The 16,821-nt window shown below is 53.3% G+C and overlaps 1 protein-coding gene across 3 annotated transcripts in view; it reads left to right on the forward strand.

The window, feature by feature from the left end:
* Window positions 1–16,821, forward strand: part of TTC7A (tetratricopeptide repeat domain 7A) — a 120,582-nt gene that overhangs the window by 54,512 nt on the left and 49,249 nt on the right. For all 3 annotated transcript variants that reach the window (XM_019414117.2, XM_019414327.2, XM_019414265.2), the window contains 3 exons: window positions 1,669–1,806; window positions 3,369–3,452; window positions 7,687–7,791. In XM_019414117.2, coding sequence (XP_019269662.1) covers window positions 1,669–1,806; window positions 3,369–3,452; window positions 7,687–7,791 — 327 coding nt within the window. The remainder of the gene's footprint in view (window positions 1–1,668; window positions 1,807–3,368; window positions 3,453–7,686; window positions 7,792–16,821) is intronic.

The following is a 16,821-nucleotide window of genomic DNA, read 5'->3' on the forward strand; positions in this document are numbered from 1 at the left end:
CTGTGGGAATGCACTTCAGGCCTGCACAACAGGACACTTTTCAGAGCCTGCAGTCTGAAGGCCATTGACCTTCTTCTGCCTCTATAACCACTTGCCCTTGGGAGCCTCAGCCCCTGACCTGGAGGAGGGGTTATTAGTCCTTCCCAGGTGGAAGTTTTGAGGACCATCTCTGGACAGGAAGGATTGTCATTTTAAGTTTCCTTTTATCCCAGCATCCTTGGTTCTGAGGTCCTGTGTGGGAAAGTAGAAGAGGGTGGGTCCCAACATAGAAAAGAGGGCTCAGTCCCTAATACAGATGGAGGAGGATACTGAGAGTTGCCAGTAGGGACATCTGGCTGGAACCCAGCTTTCCTTCAGTTCAGATACAGTGCTCAGGTATGTGTGGTGGGGACTGGGGGAGGCAGAGGTCCCAGAGCATCCCTAGCCTGGTCCCTGCCCTGTTGCTGCTCAGCTCGAAGAACCATGATTCGTGTTGAATTACTGCCGAGCCTGAGTGTCATCCCCAGGGCACAGGTTTACAAGAGGGGGTGGGATCACAGGCCATAGAAAAAGAGGGTCCTAAATCCACACGGGGGAGATTTCAGGCGATACAGATTGTACAGTCACCTACTCCTAAAGCACACTTTCCCATTCTCCTCCCCCCATCCCGCCCCCTACCACCACCCTCCCACCCAGTAGCCACCTGGCAACTCTGAGCTACTGAACTCCTAAGTGCTGGACACCAAGCACAGAGGCCCTATGTTATGGGAGAGGTTTCTTAGGGAGCTCATGAGAGTTCCATGGTCAGAAGGAGTCAGGATAGGGTCTGGTTTGGACACAGGGTGGTGGGAAGGAAGTATAGCAGTGGAGGAGTCCTTATCAGAGGGACTCGGGGAACCTGCAGAGGACACCAAGGAGCCACAGCCCAAGCTCCCCTCCTGTGAGTCAAGCAGCAGAACCACCCACCTGATCTAGACAGTTCCAGATATTACCTGAAGCTCTTTCTGTGAGTGGACAATTCCAAGCACACAAGGAGCTGTTCCACAAAACACATAAACATGTCCTCAAAAATGCCAGTGTTTGAAAGACAGACGAGGGCTGAGGGGCTCTTCTGGATGAGAGGAGACAAAAGAGACGTACTCCCCGAATGCAGGGCATGGTCCTGGATTGGTTTCTGGGATGAGAAAATTTCTAGTGAGACCAGCAGTGGGCAGGTGGTAAGATCTGACTGTGAGCTGGTATGAGAGGTTTCAGTTTTACATTTCCTAAAATACTGGCATTCCTCTTGTGGTTGTTAAAAAAAAAAAAAATGCCCTCTTGTATTTAGGGGCAAAGGGTCATCTTACCATAATGACTTTATTATTGTTATTATTATGATGATGATGATGATGTACTAGAGACAGGCAAATGTGATCAGTGCCATTATCCTTGAAATTTTTCTGTAGGTTTGAGATTTTGCAGACTAAAACATTGAATAGCAGGAACCTTCAGAACTGCTTCGTCACCTGGGCTATGAGTAGAGAGTTTTCTCTCTTTCATGGGGGCCTTCATGGGGATGGGGAAAGGCTCTGGCTGATTTTAGGAGCATGGCCTGGGTTAGCAATGTAAGGGTGATGGTCACCGGGCCTTGGAGGCAGGCAGCTGCTTATTTTCTGTCCTTGCTCTTTCCCAAACCACGTTCCCCCACAGGCTACCCGAGATGTGGTGCTGAGCCGAGCACCGGAGCAGGAGGAGGACCGGGCAGTGAGCCTGCGGAACGCTGCAGCCATCTATGACCTCCTGAGCATCACACTGGGCAGAAGAGGCCAGTACGTCATGCTCTCTGAGGTACGGTGGCCCACCCCTCCCCAGAAGTCAGGTGGCCCACCAAGGACCTCCTCCTCTGTCCCTTTCCTGCCTCCACCAAGGGGTACAGCTCAGTTCTTGGGAGACCAGGCTTGGGACCATTCCATTTCCAATGTTGGGAGAGCTGCTCATCACTGGCAGGGTGGGGTTTTGGTTTTCAGTTGTTTTACTTGTGTTTTTATGTGATTTTCTTTTGAAAAAAAACACATGGTGTTGCATAGAGAAACACAAAGGGAAAATTATCCACCCCTCAGTTTCCCCCACAGAGGACACTGGTGTTTCATTACTGCCTCTCCCAACAAGGTTCTGAGCTTGGTGTGTGTCAGGAACCTGGGCCCCCTCCCACCCAAGCTAGACAGAGCACCCCCAATCTATTGAGCAGACACTGGTCGGGCAACGCTCTAGGGATGGTGCCTGTCCGGGGTGGAGATGGAAGGACCAGAGCACCAAGCCGTCCCTCTCTCCGTCCCCCACAGTGCGAATGGCACGTGTACATGTTTGAGCTTTCCAATCTGGGCTGGGATCAAAGGTGGCACTAGGGATAGGCCTCTTGGCAGTAGATTCTCTTCCCATGTGTTTACGGGGTTCCTGGGGTGGGTGACATCTGCTGAGCTCCTGCTTGCCCCAGGTGCCATGCAAGGTGCTCTCAGAGGATACCTTCTTTAAGTAGTATTTTCTTGAGTTTACCAACAAGGAAGGCAAGGCCCAGAGAGATGCTTTCTTGCCCAAGATGGCGGTGGGAGTGCACGTTGAGCCAGCAAGTGAACCCAGGCCAGCGAGCTCTTAAATACATACTGTCTGGTCCTGTAACCTCACCTCTGTTCCCCACCCCGCCTGACCACGGCCACATGATGAATCCTGTCCTCACATGCTGGCTTCTGCCTCCATCGCCTGGAAGCACTTGTATTGTCTGTCGGATCTCACCAGGCCACCCCTGATTCGGGCTTGCCCAGGACTGGACAGGCAGGTGGGGCAGTCAGTCTTCTCGGTGGTCATAGAGAATAGCAGAACCGAGAAAAAGCCTTTCCATCTGGGGGGCTTTGTAGTCAGCCTGCTCTGCCAGTTACTAGCCCTGTGACCCTGATAAGTTATTCAAGCCTCAGCTTCCTCATCTGTGAAATGGGAATAATGAGAGAACCCACCTCACAGAGTTGTTGGGGAGAATGAATGAGTTAATACATGTAAAAAGCTGAGAATGGTACCATGCACAATAATGAATGTCACTTATCGTTTTTATGGGATGTTTAAAATTTAAAAACCGAGACCCAATTTCATTCACTTTTGACCATCACCCTGGAAGGTTTTCACACATTGTGGAGGTAGGAACAGAGAGGCAGAGAGGGTAAGAGACTTGTGCAAAGTCATCCAGCATGCCTGTGGCAGGGACAGGTGATGCCTGGCGTTTGCTGACGGGAACCAAGTGTGGGCCGAAGACAGCCTCCTCCAGGAAGTGATTTGGGCAGTGGTTACCCTGGAAGGGAGTGAACTGGGCTGGGAGGGGAGGACCCCTGGTGGGGAAGTGCTGACCAGCCCCCTCTCCTCAGTGCCTGGAGCGAGCCATGAAGTTTGCCTTTGAAGAATTTCACCTTTGGTACCAAGTGGCCCTCTCCATGGTGGCTTGTGGGAAGGTAAGACCCGGGGTGTGTGTGGGGTGGGGGAGGTTGCACCCATGGGGCCCCACCCATGGGGCCTCTGTTCTCCTCTGGTCCCTCCCAGAGGTGAGTGGAGGGTGTGGCGGTGATTCAGAAATGTCCCGCATCAGGTTTTAATCTCCAGGAGAGTGGGGGGCACCAGAGGGTCACACACAGACCCCTGTGTGACTCTGGTGTCCCCCTGTGAGTTATGAGGTGCCAGGTGTGCAGTGTGAGTCTGTGGATGCTTTTCTCCTAGTACATGTGCCCACATGTGGCATCGGAGCATTTCCCTGTGTGACTTGAGTACCACTGTGTGAAACAGGCCTGGAACAAGGCTTCTGGGCAAGGAACATGTTGTTCCATTTGGGCCGTAGCTCTCTTCCTGCCCATCGAGTGTGGTGTCAGGAAAGGACCTTCCCATGGAAGGACCTGCCTGGGAGGGAGAGGTTGAGGGTGGAGCAGAACAGCAGCTCCCACATGGGAGTTTGGGAGTTCAGAGGGAGGACTGCGTCAGAGGATGTGGCTGGGGCGGGGGCAGGGAGACTGCCCTTATCCCAGGTCACCAGGGCCACCTTTGCACTCTACCCACTGAGCCCTGTTCCAGCACCCCCTGCTTTCTCCTCTGATGAGAATTACACTTACATAAGCCTCTATTTTCAGCAGTAACATGAAAGGAAAACCTTTCCGGAGCTGGGTGCTGAGGGTGTTAGAGCCGAGGACGTTATGAATGCAGGAAATAAGGTGGCAGGAGCTTGCAAATCGTGCCAAGAGCTGTAAACACCCAGAGCCCTTTTGTGGGGCTGAGGGAATTCCTGCCCCCTCCCCCGCCCATCTGTGCCACCTGCCATTTCTAGCCCTGCAGCTCGTCTCCGAGGCGGGCCCTCCTGGGCTTGCCAGCATCTCCCCCACAAATGGAAGCCATGCTGGCTGGGTCAGGCAGGGAAGAGGAAGAAGAGCAGGGGCTGCAGCCTGACAGGTGGGAATGGGCCAGGGGAGTATGGTGAGAATCACCTGGGGAGCCTCCCACCCCTGCACCACCCCGCCCCCCACTATCAAGTTTGTCTTCCCAGACTTCTTCCCCTCCCCCATCAAGTTGACCTCCCAGAGCCTCCTAAATGCACAGACATGATGTACCCTGGCTCTGTGCTCAGCAGGGTCCTTCCTGTCAAGGCTCAGGGGGAGTTCAAGCCACAGACAGAGTGAGGCCTGAGGGAGGGCTGGAGCTTACACAGAGCCTGGGCAGACAGCTCACAGGGGCATGTGACAGCTTCTTCCCGACTCTGGGAAACAAAGAGCCTCTAGTCTTATAATAGTGAGCATGAACCAGGAGGAGAGGCCCAGGGCCAGGGCAGTGGTCCTCACCCTTCTGTGAATCATGAACCCCCTTTGAGATGCCAAGGAAAGCTGGGGACCCCTCTCAGAAGAATGTACCACACTCAGAAGTTAGCTTTAATATCTGGTGGTACTCCAGGAAGCCCCCCAGTCTCAGGAGAAGGTGTCATGTTAGTCTGGGAGGTACAGGATCTCGAACCTCCTTACTGAGAAGAGCCAGGCTCAGAGATCAGAGAGGTCCACACACAGTCTGGCACATCCCAGGATCCAGGGAGTTGGTGTTCGGGCCTGGTTCCTTCACAGACCAGCAAGGTGGGCATGAGAATGGGCTTATAGGCAGGGAGTTGGGGTGCTTATAGGTGCGGGAGTTCCTCGCACATGAGACCCCACAGTCTGGAGACACTGGGTTATACCCATCCCTGCATTTGGTGTAGCAGGAGATTGTTCTGGAAACGCACTCTGCACTCCCCTCAGGAACCTGCACACCAGCTCAGTCTGCCTGGTTGGCCCAGGCAGCTCTCGACATTGGCCAGAGCTGGCCTCTGCCAAAGCCTAAGGTAGGAATCAAGGTTCTTGTACCTGCACTTGTGCCGAAGGTGAGGCCAGGCCAATATAAACACATCTGACACCTCAACCTGCAGGAAGAAACGATGAGGTCCATGACATGATTTAGGTCGCTCCTTCTCTTGGTCTCCTCAGCAGTCACATTGGCTGCGTTGCTAGGTAACCAGCATGACAAAAAAAAAGAAAAAGAAAAAAAAAGCTGCCAACCGTGACTGTGGAGTCCTCAGATGGCTCCTTAAATAGCAGCATTTTGTGGTCTGTGTGTGGTGAACATGGACTGTCAGGGTTATAGAACCTTTATTTCAAGGTCAGCGAACACTTCAACCCTGCAGAGGCCAGCAGCCAGGGAATGAGGCCAAGGAGAACCCGAGGCTTGCTGTGCTGTGTGGACAGGGGGCCGTGGCGGGGGGTGCTGGGAGTTGCGTTCACAGGAGCTGTGCATCTCCTGGCAGCCCCTTCAGGCCCTTCACGACACCTCCCATCCTGCAGCCTAGGCCAGTCTCCCAGCCTGCCAGAACAGGTCATCTGCTGACACCCTCCTGTGCTTGGTCTCACACCCTCGTGTATCCTGTGGTTCCCAAGAGAGCAGTGGGGAATGGTAGCTTTTGTCTTCTGTCCCTGACCTTTGTGCAGGCACCTGATAGGCAAGAGTCATGACCTCTTCCGCCTTCCTGCAGTGACCCCACAACCCCAGCCCAGTACTGGGCCGGGAACTGGCCCTTGACTAGGACACCTGGAACTGGCCTAATAAGCCTGAGCCCAGAGCCTCAGTCTGTCATGTCTGGGCTGAGAAAGGAGGGGTAGCTAGAGAGAGGCTGGGGGTCTAGGGTGGACACAGATATTGAGTTCCATGTCTGTTTCTGCCAGTCTCTCACACTGAGCTGGAGACAAGTAAGCCTAACAGAGTCCCACTTCCTCAGTGATAACCTTCGGAGTTGCTGGGGAGGGTGAAAGCTAATTAATGGTGAGGAAGCTTGACTCGCAGCAGGGCTTAGCATGTGGGAATTGTAGTTACACACGCATGCCCCTGCCTGCCTGCCTGCCTACCTGGGGGTCACACAACCATGGGAGTGTGCACACTTGGGGTGCTGTCACTGCTGAGTTTCTTGGAAAAGTGTTGGATTCAGTCAGAAGCCCTGACTCTGTGTGTGTGTGTGTGTGTGTGTGTGTGTGTGTGTGCGCGCGCGCGTGCGTGCAGCAGGGAGACAGAGGCTTCTTCTGCCAAGGTAGTCACCACAGAGCAGAATAGGGCAGTGGTTACAAGCTTAGAGCCAGACTGTTCAAACCCCAGCTCAGCCACTTATGGGTACTGTGGCTTTGAACAAGCTACTTAACTTCTCTGCATTTCAGTTTCCTCACCTATAAATAGGGACATAGCATGCTACCTCATAGAAGAGTTGTGAAAAATGAATGACTTAATATTTATAAAGCACTTAGCACGGAGGACAGCAGACCTATACAGGGTCAAATAGTAAATATTTTTTACTTTGCAGGCCAAGTAGTCTCTGTGGGAACTACTCCACTCTGTCATAAAAACAGCTGTAGGCAATACATACATGAGTGGGTGTGGCTGAGTTCCAATAAAACTTTATTTCCAAGAGCAGACAGAGGGCCACATTTGGCCCTGATTTATAACAGTGCCTGGTACATAGTAAGATCTAAGTAAGTGTTAGCTGGTGTTCTTCTCATTATTGTGATTGGTCGTATTGCTGCCTGGCTGCGGATGGTCTCTCCTCCTGGCCCTCCCTCCACATATAGCCATTGTCAACAGGTCCATTCTGGCCCCATCTCTGTGGCCGAGTCCCTGGAGGCTTGTGGGGCCTCGGATTCCTGGCTGGAGGTTTTCTTTGGCTCTGCCAGCTAGACTTCTCTCCTCCTCCTCTGCCAGCGTTTATGCCTCGTCTCATCTCCCCACCACAGCCCTGCCTCCAGCTCCTGCAGGGCTTTGGTGTCATCCCGTCCCCTGTAAACCAAGGCTATTGAACTCAGAAGTTTGAGAGAGCCCCTTTTGGCCTCTAAAATTTCCATGGTTCATATTTGAGTTCCTTCCGAAGAGCTTCCAACTGCTGTTACCTTAGCTGCTGGCACATCACCTCTGGGCAAAGGTCACAGCCTCCATTCTCCAGATGAGGAACCTGAGGCCCAGGAGGGATTTGTCCACCAACATGACCTGTGTTCCTCTCACTGGGCCCTCTTCCTGGCTCTTGGGAGGAAAGGGGTACAGAGCAAGGACTGGCGGTTTGGGAGCTCCCCCCCGCCGTAGGCATGAGGCACCCAGTCTGTTGAGGCCCAGGGCTGTCAGTAATGGTGTCACCTGCCCTTTCTTCTGCAGTCAGCCTACGCCGTGTCTCTGCTGCGGGAGTGCATGAAGCTTCGGCCCTCGGACCCCACTGTGCCCCTGATGGCCGCCAAGGTCTGCATCGGGTCCCTGCATTGGGTGAGTGAGCCGTGGGGGTAGGGTCCAGATTCCGGCAGCTCCTGCGGGAGGGTGGTGGTGAGCATGGGATGGAGGCATGCAATCCTGCTGCATGTATAAGGGGTGGGGGCGCGAGGGAAGCTGTGAGGCAGACAGGCCTGGAAGGGGAAATCTGAGAAAAGCAGCCTCCATCTGCAGCAGCAGGTCCCCCAACTCAGGACTGTGTCAGCTTTGTGGTTCAGCCTTGAGCTGTGGTCTCCAGAGAGCCGAATGTAGAATCAAAAGTAGAGGGCCTGCCACCTGCCCAGCAGGGCAGTAGTGGACAGGACTTGGAACACCTGGGCCAACCATCGTTTGCATAGAGGCTGCACATTACTGCAGGGTGCAGTTCTGTGTGGGCAGGACTAGAGGGTAGCCTCCTCTGTCAGCCCCTCGTTCCTCTGGGCTCCAGCCTACAGGTCCCTGCCCTGTGCTCAGCTGCCTGCCTGGGGCTCTGCTGGGGCTGTGGAACTGTCCAGTGAGCCCTCTCCCCAGAGGACGGGCTTTACTGCAGGCAGGCCCTGAGGCCCTCACGGAAGCAGGTGATAGGCGCTAGGCCTGTAGCACCCCCTGCCCCCCTCCCACCCCAACCCAGGCTCCTGTGGTGGCTGCTCTAAGTCTATGGGGTCCTGAGGCAGGGCCTCTGCATGGTGTCTCCTCTCACTAGGAGCTCACTTCCTAAGGGTCTCTCCTTTCTTAAGCCCACATCAGCCTCCTGATGTCAGGGGCTGTCTTAGAACAAGTACATCTGCTCCTTCAGGTTGGCAGGAGCCCACTTCTCTCTGCAGGCAAGATAGCCCCAGTTCCTCCATCTGCCCTCCAGGCCCAGCAGCTCCCCAAAGGAAGCTGCTGCCATACACAGTCCTCCTCTGCCTGTTGTCCCAACCCCCCAAGCCCACCCTCACCATGGTTGGGTGCCCAGTTTGTTCAGGGCAGCAGGGGCCAGGCTCCAGGGGTATACAGCAGATGCTTGAGAATTAGCGGCCTGTCCGTCTCCTGCTGCCGCCCCCCCCCCCCCCACTTCCTTAGGTATCCAGCCCTGGAAAGGGAGACTCGTGTTCTAACCCTTCCCGCCAAGTCCCTCCGGGGACTAGAAACTGGCCCCGACCCTCCCCTGCGTCTCCACCTCACAGCCCCGGTGGGCCTTGTCCTGTCTGCCACAGAGAGGGTTGACCCCCAAGCATGAGGAGCAGGGAAGAAACAGCACCTTCCCCTCTGTCTCCAGAGTCTCAGATTCCTGTAGCTGTAGTGCCTGCATGACCCTGCATGGCCCCACTCGCTGTGAATGGTGGGGGGAAGGGGAAGCATGGCTTCTGGCCGGCCCCAGGCTTTAGAGGGTGGTTTTAGTGAGGGAGAAATCTGGCAGAAGGACCTATAACAGGCTCCAGGCATTGGAAGAGGCTCTGTGATGATGTGGGTAAAAGTTCTGTTGCCCATCCCCTGGGTGGTCTTGAGTAAAGTACTAACCTTGCTGTGCCTCAGTTTCCTCATTCATAAAATGGAAATAATTACAGTCTGTTCCTCATATGTGGCATAAATGACATAAAGTATGTAGAAGGCTAGATGGGTCAAGGAGATTCACAGAGGAGGTGGCCTTGGACTGTGGAGGGTCAGGCTACTGGTGGGTTCTTCCATCACTGCTTGCTTTCCCCACGCTATGATTAGCAGGGAAACTCCTTGCTCCCCAAATCCTGGCAGGGGGACTATTGGTGTCTTGCATCTTAGAAGTGGGGAGCTGTGGAGACATGGTTGGTTTGTGGGTGTCGGCAGAGAGGAGACACCCAGACTCGGCACCGCAACAGAGGGCTATGGTGTGAGCCGGGGGGTGCAGAGAAGGGGGGCTCACCGACCCCTCGCTCACACTCCTGCATGTTTCTGAGGCTCTTGAGAGGGGCCTCAAGCCCATCCCTGGGACAAAGCCCCAAATACCCGCCTCACTGAGCTGGGGCAGGGGAGGGCCTCTGTCCTCTCATAGGCCGCCAGCTCTGAGGTGGCTGTGGGTGTCCACCCAGCCAGCAGTCCCTTGCCAGGAAGCCTAAATTTAGGTCTTCCCACCGTGGAGGAGCTGTTTCCCTCAGCAGCATAATTACAGTCATTACATGCATTCAGATTACATGGTAATAAAATTAGGATCAAATCAGTCCAAATTGAAATCAGATGAGTTAGGAGCAAAGTCATCAATGACAACATAAATAGAAAAGCCCAAAAGGAAACTTAAACATGCAGACTTGTCATCAGAATCGGAGAGGAGGGTGAGCTGTTTAACCTCAGCTGAGAAGCATGCACGGCTTTGGGGGCTGGTTTGAGATGGGGTTTCAGTTGGGTCCAGACTAGAGCCAGGACATGCTGGAGGGCCAGGCCTCCTGGTGGCCGTCCCTAACCTGGAACCCTTGCACCTCCCTAAAGTCCCATTTATACCTGCCTTGGACACCTAGCACATTACATTGTAATCACCAGTGTTTCTTGAGGGCAGAAACTGTCTCTCTTCCTTCTTAAACCCCAGGTCAGAGTTAATGTCTGGTGCTTATTGGATAGATCCTACTTGCCGATGAGCCCAATCACTGGGCAACCAATTCTGCCTTGTGTGGTACTTCTCTTCCCAATAGTCGGGGAGCTTCTTTCCTTACCACACTGCACCCCGCATCTCTGTCCCCAGCAAAGAACCCTGCATGTGGTTAGGTGTCCGCTAATATCTTATAGAATGACTCCCGCCCCAGCTGGCTGGGAGGGATGAGTGTGGAAAGTCTGCCTCTGGTTCAGTGGTTCTCAGGTTCCCGAGTTGGCATGGGCAGAGAGCAGACCATGGGTAGCTAAGGGCAGCCTGTTCTCCAAGGAGGCCAGGAGAGGGGTGGCCCAGCACTTTCTATTTGCAGAGCCACAAACAGGAAGAACAGGTCTGACCTCGGTGGGCAGAGGGGTGCTAATACTTGGGATGGAGCACAGTTTGTGAAAGGCATCTGATGCCACCTCTGTCTCTTGCCTTTGCAGCTCTTCTGGCTCACAACAGCCCCCAGCAGCCCCAGCCTTTGCCCAGCCAAGCCCCGTGAGCTGGGGACAGAAATCTAGGGGTGGACAACTTGGCCCAGGTTGCAGGAAAGGAGGCTGAAACTGGGACATTTGAAAAACGAGTTGTGCTGGGTTAAACCGGCCTCGGTGGCCATGTGCCCAGAGGTGGAGCACCTGCTGTCCCCACGTCCTGTCCTCATGCCCAGAGCCAGCATGGGACACCCTAGGCTAGGTCTGGGTCTGAGAGCCAGGTTGTCCTCGGGTAGTGGTGGGGGAAGGAGGGCACCAGGCAGAGGGACCTGCATGGCCACATGCTGGCTGACGTGGGGTTTGATGCAAGGTGATTGCTCCTGGGTCAGGTATGGGGTCAGGTGGGAGAGTACTGGCCCCGAGGCTTAGCCTAAGGCTCCTCTAGGTGGTGGGTGGGGGGGCATCCCAGGCTCTGACCCAGTAACTGCTGCTGCGTGTGGTAGCCTCCTGCCTTGCCATGGCCGATGTCTTGCTAAGGTCCCCAGCCAGTTTTGGGGCAAGAAGAAAAGAGATGTAAATATTTTTTAGTCTCTCTCCAAACATAATTACTTAAAATGTATTTAATTTAAAAAGGTGAAACTTCCCTGGGAGGACAGGAGCTGGGGGTGTGCATGTGTGCTGTGTTTCGCACAAGAAGGGCGTTATAAAATGGAAAAGCAGACCATGCTCCTCTTTTGAAAGGTCTGTATGCTGTCTCTGGGCCTCTTCCCGAGGGGGCGGTATGAGGCCGTGCAAATAGTGTAGGCTTTGGAGACAGAGAGGATCGTGTTCAAATCCCTGCCTGCTCAGTAGCTGTGTGACTTTAGGGGTGTAATTTGCCCTCTCCATGCCTCATCTGTACCATGGAAACTGTCACATCCACCCTTTACAGGTGGCTGTGAACACCAGAGCTGAGCAGTGTTGCTGCCTACCACGTTGCAAGTACCTGATGAATGGCAGCTATCCCTGTGACAGACCCTTCAAAACAGCAGGTTCTCAGAAAGCACATGCTTTTGTGTTTTTACCTCCATTTTTCAGATTCAGGGGTGGCCAGAGCCAGGAAGATGAGTGTTTAAGAGGCAGGGAAGACAGAGTGCCAGCAATCCTGCCGCTAGCCTGTGGAAATACAGAAGTTTCGTCCTGTTCCTCCTGGGAAGGGAAAAGTGCATTTTCAGTGGAGCAGTTGACAACAGTCCCAGAGCCCCATGGGAAGGGACTGAGGAGAAACTGGAGAGGTTCAGAAAGGAACTTTCTCTGGTTCCCAGGAAGAGGAAGAGAATGAAATGCCAGGGGTACAACCTCTTTGGCCCCATGCGAGATGAATGAGGCAGCCCTTGAAGCAGAAGGCAGCCAAGCAAGAGCAAAGTGTGTAAGCCAGAAGCCTGTCTGTGCAGGGACCAAGTCAGGAAGACCAGAGAGCCATTAGGAACTTGTGAAGTCATGGGAACACTTCCCTTACTTCCGGAAAGCCGAAGCAAAGGATCCACACGTTAGAACCTTCATTGCCTCCTTTTTCCAAAGGGTCAGAGAGGAAGAGAGTGAAGACCCACAGAGGGCAGCTGTGAATCAAGTAGCTCAGAAAGATCCAGATGTAGGCTCAGGAGACCTGGGTTAGAAACTCCATTCTGTCACTAGCCAGGTGGCCTCGAACAGGTCCCCTAAGCTCCCTGTGCCCCAGAACCTTCAGCTGTGAGACACCTGTTCCATCAGGTGGCAGTGGTGCTATGATACACCAGGTTGCACTAAACCTCTCTGGAATGGCAGGGGCATGGAGGGGGTCTCTGTGGGGTTCATGGCGAAGTTACAGGACTGCCATAGGTAAAGGAGATATTAAAAAAGTAGTGTATCACTGGAAGGAGAACGACTGAAAAGAACTTTAAAAACCTGTCACCCTGGAAGGGTGTGGTTGAGCAAGGAGGGCCCAGCACTGTAATCTGAGCTAATCTTGCAGAAACAGCAGCCCCAACTGCAGAGCCACCAGCTGCCAACTTTTGAGGCCACCGTAGGAAGTGTCTGGAGACTGAAAAGGCCAAGTGAGGGAGTCCCAGGGAGAAAGCTGATGGGGGTGGCTATAGATGGGCAGCTCAGTCAGCCCCTGGATTAGAGCTGTGGCTTTCCCATCGGAAGCTGAGACCCGTTTGTGGGTTGTGAAATAGAACTCTTTCTTAAGAAAAAACTGAAATAGACTATCAGAGAATAGGACGGAAAATATCATTCTGAGTGTGTTACCCACAGCAGGGGTGAGTATTGTTACAAAGGGTAGGTTAGTGGGTGTAGGTCTTTGTGTCCTGGACTGTGGATAGAGGGTCAGAGGGTTTGACCAGCTGGCACAGTAGACTGCACAGGGCTGCGGAGACCCAGCTGGTCCTTCTGTATTGTCTCCTTTTCTGAGGCAGGAGATAAAAGGCAGGCAGTAGTACCCCCTTTGGATTCCAGGACAGTCTTTGATGCCACTTCCTGATTTGTCAGAGAGGTCATGTACAAGGGGGCATGAGGACTTTACTCAGATGGCACTTGCCACATCTGTCAGGCTGATGCCTAAGAGAATTCTGGAAGATTCAACTAATTATAGATAGAAATTCACTAGCTAATAATAATAGTTTACATTTATTCAAGCACTGCTCCGAGCATTCACTGTGTCTTATCTCATTCAGTCCTCCTAGCAACTGCCTCACAGACAAACACTTGTCACACCATTTTACAGAAGAGGGAACTGAGGCACAGCAAAGTGAGGTGACTTACCCAAGGTCACACAGTTAGTAAGTAACCAAACCAGGATTTGAGTGCGAGAAGTCTGGTCCCAGGACTTGTGTTCTCAGCTTTCAAGGCTGCCCTGCTATCCATGTGGAGAGCTTATTCATGAGTGTGGAACTGATTATGGACTTGGCTGGGCACTTAGTATTTCAGAACAAACATGACAAAGCCACTTTCTCAAGGGCTTTAGGATTGCCACTCATGTCTTAGATGAAGGGGAATGGTGCATTGTGTGTGTACATATTTGTTTATGTGTGTGTGTAGTGTGTATGTGTGTGTGTATATACTTGTGTATATATATATGTATACTTATGTAAATATATAATATACATATTATATATTTATATACGTATTTCTTGTTTTTAAAATATATTTAAAATACATATAAATCTTGGGTTTGTTTTGTTTTTGTTTTGCTTTGTTTTGTTTGCTGTGACAGCATTTTTTCCTTTCGCTGACCAGTTAGAGCTCCCATCTATATTAATACTGTATGTTAGCATGTTGTACATTGACATATTTAAAACAATTGATATTTTTTCCCCTTCATCATCACTGCAGTGACTCCTCATGCAAAAAGGCTGCTTTGTAATAGGTGGTAGGAACCAAAATAGTGTTGGGCATCTAGGGAAAATGGTATATTCAAGCTTTGTGAGTTTGATTTGAGACAAATGGTGACACTGTGCTTAAACAACATGGACAAACAAGGCTGGCAAGTACTGACTGAAGAAGGCTTCTGACCTGGGGGTCAGAGTGGACCACAAGTTGGACAAGTTAAGGATGTATGTTTTTAGTTTTTAGTTTTTAGTTTATTTATTTACTTTGAGAGAGAGCGTGCAAGTGGGAGAGGAGTGGAAAGAGAGAGGGAATAGGGGAGAGAGAGAGAGAATCCCAAGCAGGGTCCACACTGTCAGCGCAGAGCCTGATGTGTGGCTCGAACCCATGACCCATGACCTCGAACTGTGACCTGAGTAGAAGTTGGACACTTAACTGACTGAGCCACCCGGGTGCCCCTGTTTTCACTTTTTAAAACTAAAGTGTGGCGAGCTCTTCTAATCCAGAATGTGATGTGTGTGAACTGGAGAGTAACTTCTCCCTGTTTGCCAGTAATTGTTGAGCCTTGTTCTCAGCACCTTCCCTACCTGGGAAGGAGGAGATAGAAGCCGGCATTTGCTGAGTAGAAGGACATGGTCATGGGAAGAGTGTATACACATGGATGTAATCGGTTTCTAGATTCTTTCTGTAACTGGTAATTGGTGGTTTATAAACAAGCTTGCTCCTGTTTGGATGGGGCATAATGATGCCTAAAGACTGTACGCGATGAGCCGTGTCAGCAATGGGATGTTAGGAAGGAGGAAAGGTGGAGTTTACTCACTTAACCCTTTTCTTGGTCCCTCCTGGCCCCCATGTCCCCCGCCACGAGTCCTCCTTGGACAACCACAGCCACATGATTGTCCTTCTGTTGGAGCTCCAGTAGCCCCATGCCAGCATTACACAGGGAGCCTTAATTAAGAGCCACCCTGTTCGCTTGCGGGGTTTCCTTGTGAACTCACCCAGGCATCCTGCCCCCTTATCACTGGGTTCCTCGGCTGGGCCCATCACAGAGCCTGCTGCTGCAGAAGCCTTGGTGGAGGTTTGTGGGGAGGAGCAGTTGGAGGTGGGGTCCAACTCCCCATTTTGCAGAAGAGGACCTTTGGGTCCTCATAGAAATTAAGTGATTTGCTCCAGGCCCCACAGCTGTCAGGTGCCAGGTGAGTATCAGAGTCTGTGTCTGGGAGCTCATCTTCCAGGGCTTTTCTCTCAACCTGGCTCTGACTTCAGGCCCCCAAGCCCATCCCCACCCCCACCCCCCTGCCTCAGGTCCTGCTGGACCAGGTGGTGCAAGGAAACAGATCTTAGCTGCTACAGGCTTGGCCCCCCTGGCCAGCTGAGATGGGCAGCAGGCAGCTGAGGAGTTTCCTGAGCTATGGCCTTCCCCCAACTGTGAATCCTAGGGCCTGATGGTGTCAGAGCTCAGGTCCCTGGACCCCCTACTCCTCTCAGTGACCAGCCCACCAACCTGGAGGTGGCCTGCTGTCCAGGCCAGCAGCTAGAGCACCAGCATGAGGGGGCTGGAGCACTGCCCTGGTCAGGGATGGTGGGCAGGCCGCACAGGGATACAGTCCCCCACCCGCCATCTCTGTCTGGGCTGTCAGCTCACATGTTCTACTTCCTTGTGTTTGGGTTCTGTTGTTTCCCTCCCTTCACAGTGGGTTCTCTGCTCCTTCAGCCCTTTCCCTGCACAGAATGTACCCCGACTGTGCACAAAGGGCAGACTCCCCAACTGATCTCCCCTCTGCTGGTGGCCTCTGTCTCGGGATCTCAACTCCACGTTCCAGGGAAGGAGGGTCCATCGTCGCCCCGGCGGTGGCCAGTGGTCAGGCCACAAGATGCACAGAGCTGACCCTCTCCTGCCAGGGTGGGGTGGCAGGGACAAGAACAGGGTAGAAGCAGCACTGGCACGAGTGTCAGAAGCCAACTTGGGTTTGAATCTTGCTCCCTGGTTGTCTGACTTTATGGACCTCTGCTGGGGGCGAGATGCCCCACACAGGGGGCCTTGACATCTGGATGGCAGCGGGACTTGGGGTACGGTCCCTTCAGCCCCCTAGCTGTGGAGCGGCTCCCATCTTTGCTGTCAGGAACACTAAGACCAGTACACTGCCATGCCAGGCATGTGGGCAGATGCCATTCCTGGGCTGAGGAGGAGGGAGGGGGCCTCTTCAAGGCCTGTGGGCCATGAGTGGGCACGGCTGAGACCATCCCCCAGCTGTCCCCTGTCTCCCTGACTAGCCTGACCCCCGTGGGAGTCCCTCTTCATGTCACGTGACACATGTGATGGTGTGTGTGCACGTGACCTGCGCCAGTTGATTCCTTTCCAACCGGAACAGTTCTTCCTGCTCCCGGGACAAAAACAGCCTCAGGCCTTTTTCCCCTGAAAAGTTTGAGCTCCCTGTGTCAGGGAGCCAGCTCACAGACAGAGCCAGAGTGGCAGCCTGCCCACTCTGCAGGGTGGGCGGTGTCCCCAGGGCCCAGTCCCCGAGCCCTGCCTGCCCCCCACCCCCACCAGCCTGGCTTCCCTCTCTCTGCCACACAGGGCAGAGACAGACAGAGGCTCCTACAGAGGCCAGATGATGAAAGGAGCTTTCACCAGCTGGCCTGGTCCTGGGTCCATGCTCTAGGCAGAGTCCTTTTGGGGGAGCTAGAATG

Source organism: Panthera pardus, unplaced genomic scaffold (genome assembly GCF_024362965.1).
Source record: "Panthera pardus isolate Hobbes unplaced genomic scaffold, ASM2436296v1 HiC_scaffold_25, whole genome shotgun sequence".
Taxonomy (NCBI): Eukaryota; Metazoa; Chordata; class Mammalia; order Carnivora; family Felidae; genus Panthera; species Panthera pardus.